Raw genomic sequence first — 6,669 nt, 5'->3', positions numbered from 1 at the left:
GAAGCAGTGGGGCGTTCTAACAACGGTGAGGAATTGGGGAGGCCGCTGGGTTCGGGGTATGCAGAGTGTAGCGGCCAAGTAGCTGGCGATCTCAGGCACGTGATTGCCTGGTCCCGTAGGCCAGCGCTAGAACACTTTCAGCACCCAGGCAGGGGTAAGGGGCGGTGTTGGCCCCTCCCGGGCCCCGCCTTTCTGCCCGCCTCTCATCCTCTTTAGCCATTGGGCAATACCTCTGTCCATCAAAGGCCCGCCTCCGCAATTGAGCCAACTAGGGCTGGCGGGAGGGCGCTTCCTTCTGGTGCTGGGTCCTGACTAGGGACTGCCTGGGTGAGGTGAGGACCTGGTGGCCGCAGTTGTGGCACTGTGCGCAGGCGCGGAACTGACCGGACCGAGCGGGCGGCTGTGGCCTCGCCAGCTGGTGAGAAGCGGGCGAGGGTCCGAGGTAGGGAAGGGAACGAGCGGGGGATGTGGACACCTCTTTCGCCGCCAGGCCTCGCCGGCCCCTGTCCCTCCCGGCCTGCGGCACCGGCTCAGGTGACTGGGCGGAGAGCTGAGGTGAGGGGGCGGGTCCGCGGCGGAGAGGGACTAGCTGGGCCTACGACCACGGTCACCCCACTCACGTGCGCGCGCCACGTGGGCCCGCGGGCTCGCCGAGGACCCTTGGCTACCTACCGGGGCACCCCACTAGCTGCTCTGGCCCATCGAGCACCCCTTGGAGCTCTGTGTCCCGACTGCGCGCCCCTGTTTTACAGGCTGGCAAGCCGGGGCTCAGAGGCACCAAGCGGGTCACCCGGGGGCACCCAGCTGGGGTACGGCCGTGCCGGGGTTCTAGGGAGATCGGTTTTGGTGGGCTCCGGAGTCCATGCACTTAGCAATGAGACTGTAGTCAGAGATTTGAACTTGGGACCTGTCTGTTTTCTTTAAGGATGCAAAATGGTTTGCGTCCTGGCTGCGGTGGATCTCCCTGCACCGCTGCCTGCCTTGACTGCAGGGCCGGAGCGTCAGGCACCTTCTACTCCAGGACAGACCGCCCCCGCCCCGACTTCTGCGGGGTGGGCTGGCAGGGGGTGGGGAAGTGAGGGGACTGTCCTCAGTCCTGGGAACTCTTGAGATCTCGACAAATGATCTCGAGATCCCGAGGGCAGGATTCATACATGAAACCGGAGAAAATCTCATTATAATGGGTCAAGGTTTTGTTCTGTTTTTTTTTTTTTTAATTTAATTTTATTATATTCCAAGGAAAAGTACCACCAGAGGCTAGTGAAGGGACTAGGAAACTCGTCATCCCCTTGTGGAGGCAGATGTGAAGCTTTTGGAAATCAGTTTGGCAATGAGTCTACACCCTTGGACCTACTGACTCCTTGTTTGGGAAATAACTAGGATAAAACCTAAGTAGAGAAAAGGTTACTGCATAAGGCAGTACAGTTTGGTGGGGTTTTGTTGTTGTTGTTTTTAAAGAGACAGATCTGGCTCTGTCGCCCAGGCTGGAGTGCGGTGGTGTTGATCATAGCTCACTGCAGCCTTGAACTCCTGGCTCAAGCGATCCTCCCACCTCAGCCTCTTGAGTAGCTGGGACTACAGGCATGTACCTGTAATGCCCAGCTAATCTAAAAATTTTTGTGGAGATGGGGCACTTGCTGTATCACCCAGGGTGGTCTTAAACTCCCTAGCCTCAAGTGATCCTCTCGCCTTGGCCTCCCAAAATGCTGAGATTATAGGCATGAGCCACTGTGCCCAATCCAGTTTGGTATTTTATATTAATAAATAGCAAGTAGTAGAAACAACCTCTAAATCTCCAGCAGTAGAGAATAGTTAAGTAAGTTGTGATTATTTATGTCAAAATGTAGCCATCAGATGTGAAAAAATACTCTTATCAGGAATGCTAGATTCAAAGTTGTGGTTACAACTCTACAAAAACATGTACAGAATGACCGGGCACAGTAGCTCCCACCTGTAATCTCAGCACTTTGGGAGGCGGAGGGCAGAAGATCGCTTGAGCCTAGGAGTTTGAGACCAGCCTGGAAAACACAGGGAGACCTGTCTATCAGCTGGGCCTGGTGGCACATGCCTGTAGTCCCAGCTACTTGGGAGGCTGAGGCAGGAGGATCCCTTGAGGCCAGAAAGGTAAGGCTGCAGTGAGCCACGATCTTACCATTGCACTCTAGCCTGGGGACAGAGCCAGGCTCATCTCAAAAAAAAAAAAAAAAAAAGTACAGAATGACTAGAGGGGTATATATACCTAATGATGAAAATAATAACTACTTTTTTTTTTTTTTAGCAGAAGGGTCATATTTTATTAAATTCTCACAAAACCTTCTAAGACTAATATTCCCATTCCACCAATAGATAACTGGAGTGTTACCTCATCTGCAGTGTGTCTGATGCTACACAAGATAGTATCACAGCTAGTGTGCTATTGGGCCTCTGAAAATGTCATATTTAGTCAGTATTTGAGGACTTAGTGTGTGCTGGGTACAGGGCCAGGCACTGGAAAGCTGTTGGTGTGTAAGGCAGCCATAGTTGCTTGAGTCATGGAGTTTATAGACTAGTGGGGAAATATACATGTATGTAAAATTTAGTTTTTGAGACAGGGTCTTACTCTGTCGCCCAGGCTGGAGTGCAGTGGCAGGAGCACAGCTCATTGCAGTCTTGACCTCCAGGGCTTAAGCAATCCTCTCACCTCAGCCTTCCAAGTGAATGGGACTATAGGTGTGCACCACCATGCCCAGCTAATTTGTAAAAAAATTTTTTGTAGAAACCAGGTCTCCTTATGTTGCCCAGGCTGGTCTTGGAACTCCTAGGCTCAAGTGATCCTCCCGCCTCAGCCATTGGAGTGGCTGGGGTTACAGGTATGAGCCACTACGCCAGAAGCAGATTATTTATTTATTTATTTATTTATTTATTTATTTATTTTTGAGGCGGAGTTTCGCTCTATCACCCAGGCTGGAGTGCAGTGGTGTGATTGTGGCTCACTGCAAACTCCGCCTCCTGGGTTCACGCCATTCTCCTGCCTCAGCCTCCTGAGTAGCTGGGACTACAGGCCCCCGTCATCGCACCCAGCTAATTTTTTGTATTTTTAGTAGAGACGGGGTTTCACCGTGTTAGCCAGGATGGTCTCTATCTCCTGACCTCGTGATCCGCCCACCTCGGCCTCCCAAAGTGCTGGGATTACAGGCGTGAGCCACCGCGTCAGGCCTGTTTTTGTTTTTTTTGAGACAGGGTCTCACTCCCTGTCTAGCGAGAGGCCCAGGCTAGACTGCAGTGGCACAATCACTGCTTTCTGCAGCGGCACAATCACTGCTTTCTGCAGCCTCAACTTACCAGGCTCAGATGATTCTCCTACCTCAGCCTCCCAAGTAGCTGTGACTATAGATGCACACCACCATGCCTGGCAATTTTTTTTTTTTTAATTTTTTTGGAGAGACAGGGTTTCACCATGTTGCCCAGGCTAGTCTCCAACTCCTGGGCTCAAGCTGTCCACCCACCTTGGCCTCCCAAAGTGCTAGGATTACAGGCATGAGCCACCACGCCCGGCCCCCGAAGCAGATATTTAAATGAACACTTATAGTCTGCTGGTGAGAGTGAGTTTAGTGTATTTTAAATAGTTTATTCTAAGTCATTTTTGTTCAGGATATTAGCAAATGTTTTCAGAAGTCAGTATTTTTAAGAAATTAAATTTGTGGCCAGGCGCTTTGGCTCACACCTGTAATCCCAGCACTTTGGGAGGCTGAGGCAGGTGGATCACGAGGTCAGGCGATTGAGACCATCCTGGCTAACACGGTGAAACTCTGTCTCTACTAAAAATACAAAAAATTAGCCAGGTGTGGTGGCGGGCTTCTGTAGTCCCAGCTACTCTGGAGGCTGAGGCAGGAGAATGGCATGAACCTGGGAGGCGGAGCTTGCAGTGAGCAGAGATCGCGCCACTGCACTCCAGCCTGGGCGACAGAGCGAGACGCCATCTCAAAAAAAAAAAAAAAAAAAAAAAAAAAAGAAAGAAATTAAATTTGAAATTTCAACTTTTTAATTTTTAGGTTTAAAAATATCCTTTTTTGCTGAAGGAACACATTTGCTGATATAGTTTCAGAATGTCAAGTACTGTGTCCTACTGGATCTTAAATTCTACAAGGAACAGCATTGCCACATTGCAAGGGGGCAGACGCTTATACTCCAGGTATGTCTCAAATAGGAATAAATTAAGATGGAGGCTCTTTTCCCGAGTGCCACCCACCCTAAACAGTTCCCCATGTGGTAGCTTTACTCTGTGCAAAGCCTACAGACACACATCAACAGAGGAAGATGATTTTCACTTGCAACTCAGCCCTGAGCAGATAAATGAAGTGCTTCGAGCTGGCGAGTCAACCCACAAGATTCTTGACCTTGAAAGCAGAGTCCCAAATTCAGTGTTGCGGTTTGAGAGCAACCAGCTGGCTGCCAATTCCCCAGTGGAGGACCGGCGAGGTGTAGCTTCCTGCCTGCAAACCAATGGACTGATGTTTGGCATCTTCGATGGACATGGCGGTCATGCATGTGCCCAAGCAGTGAGCGAGAGGCTCTTCTACTACGTGGCAGTGTCCCTGATGTCCCACCAGACTCTGGAGCACATGGAGGGAGCTATGGAAAGCATGAAACCCTTGCTGCCTATCCTGCATTGGCTCAAGCACCCGGGGGACAGCATCTACAAGGATGTCACATCTGTGCATCTTGACCACCTCCGTGTCTATTGGCAGGAACTGCTTGACTTGCACATGGAAATGGGACTAAGCATTGAAGAAGCGTTAATGTACTCCTTCCAGAGACTGGATTCTGACATCTCGCTGGAAATCCAGGCCCCGCTGGAAGATGAGGTGACAAGGAACCTGTCACTCCAGGTTGCTTTCTCTGGGGCAACAGCTTGCATGGCCCATGTTGATGGAATTCACTTGCACGTGGCAAATGCTGGTGACTGCCGAGCCATCCTTGGTGTCCAGGAGGACAATGGCATGTGGTCTTGTCTGCCCCTTACACGTGACCACAATGCCTGGAACCAGGCTGAGCTGTCCCGGCTAAAGAGGGAGCATCCTGAGTCAGAGGACAGGACGATCATCATGGAGGACAGGCTGCTGGGCGTCCTCATCCCCTGCAGGGCCTTTGGGGATGTTCAGCTGAAGTGGAGTAAAGAGTTGCAGCGCAGCATTCTGGAGAGGGGCTTCAATACCGAGGCCCTCAACATTTACCAGTTCACACCCCCACACTGCTACACTCCACCCTACCTGACTGCTGAGCCTGAGGTTACATACCACAGGCTGAGGCCCCAGGATAAGTTCCTTGTGCTGGCCTCAGATGGCCTGTGGGACATGCTGAGCAATGAGGACGTGGTAAGGCTGGTGGTGGGGCACCTGGCTGAGGCAGATTGGCACAAGACAGACCTGGCCCAGAGACCCGCCAACTTGGGGCTCATGCAGAGCCTGCTGCTGCAGAGGAAAGCCAGCGGGCTCCACGAGGCTGACCAAAATGCAGCCACGCGGCTGATCAGACATGCCATCGGGAACAATGAGTATGGGGAGATGGAGGCAGAGCGGCTGGCGGCAATGCTGACATTGCCAGAGGACTTGGCGAGGATGTACAGGGATGATATCACTGTCACTGTGGTGTATTTTAACTCAGAATCAATCGGTGCATATTACAAGGGGGGTTAAGAATCTCCCATCCTATTGTCAAGGTTAACATAAATGCTCTTCTGAAACGTTTCACTTACTCCTAAACTAGCTATCCAAACCTTACTATTAGAAGTGTGGGCAGATTTAATTTGCTAAATAGACTCACAGGAGGAAAAAAACAAGCAGCCTAGCTTTAAAAACAGTGAAATAGCAGTGATTTCATGTCCCTGTATGTTCTGATTAAGTCTTATATGCAGAGAGGACAGAGCTTAAAGTCTACAGAATTGGCTTGGGCTCGTGTAGCCCAAGTCATTTGATAAAGATGTTGTTAAACTGTGTCAGCCTGAGCCTTCAAAGGGTGAATTTAATCATGATTCTGAGAATAAAGAACTTCAGGATCTTCTTAGGTCTTGCCACAAAAATCTGCAAATTTGATAATTCTCCTGAATTCACAATCATGGACTTCTAGACTATGAAGAGATATTTTATTTGTTTGTCTTTTATTTAAATTACTAAGGCCTAGGTTTACAAAGCATACTACAGGACACTTTTCTATGCAATATCCTAACTGTTTTTTTGTGATTATGCTTGTGAGAAATTTTGTAATACTACGTTCTAGTTCTGTTTTTGTTTATTTTAAAACTGAATCCTTAAACTTGCAAACACACCTACTGTAAGCATGCTTGGAATGACTTGTTTTGGTTTTCAGCTGATAGGATCTATGCCTCTGGACCAGCTGAATTTACTGGTGCAGCTTTTTGTCCCCTCTACTGAGTCCCATTCCAGAAACTTTGAGCCATGCTAGGAGGTAACTAGTCTATGCCTTAACTCCTGACCTTTCTTGCATTAGTAAAATTTCCTCCTGGGCTGAGCCTTTGGGGGTTGATTCACAGCATTTAAGCTTTCTGATTATACCTCTCAAACATTCTTCTGTTAATTCCACACAATCCTTCTACCTCTGCTATGCTGAACCCCTCGTTCATCCTGCGCCTGCCAACTACAAAATACTGTCTGAAAGAATCTTTCACATGTT

At 49.5% G+C, this 6,669-nt stretch overlaps 1 protein-coding gene across 2 annotated transcripts; it reads left to right on the top strand.

The window, feature by feature from the left end:
• Positions 1-234: 234 nt before the first annotated feature.
• PDP2 (pyruvate dehyrogenase phosphatase catalytic subunit 2) lies at positions 235-6,299 on the top strand. 2 transcript variants are annotated; one of them, XM_030795725.1, is made up of 2 exons: positions 235-442; positions 4,032-6,058. In XM_030795725.1, the coding sequence occupies exon 2, from the start codon at positions 4,086-4,088 to the stop codon at positions 5,673-5,675; it is 1,590 nt and encodes a 529-aa protein (XP_030651585.1). In that variant the 5' UTR covers positions 235-442; positions 4,032-4,085; the 3' UTR covers positions 5,676-6,058. The 2 variants fall into 2 exon arrangements, with proteins under 2 accessions (XP_030651585.1, XP_030651578.1); XM_030795718.1 differs by having other exon boundaries at positions 258-418; positions 4,032-6,299.
• Positions 6,300-6,669: the final 370 nt, after the last annotated feature.

The sequence above is a fragment of the Nomascus leucogenys genome, chromosome 2 (assembly GCF_006542625.1).
Source record: "Nomascus leucogenys isolate Asia chromosome 2, Asia_NLE_v1, whole genome shotgun sequence".
NCBI lineage: Eukaryota > Metazoa > Chordata > Mammalia > Primates > Hylobatidae > Nomascus > Nomascus leucogenys.
The sequence above is the reverse complement of the archived record's forward strand: the minus strand, read 5'-3'. Positions and strand labels throughout refer to the sequence as shown.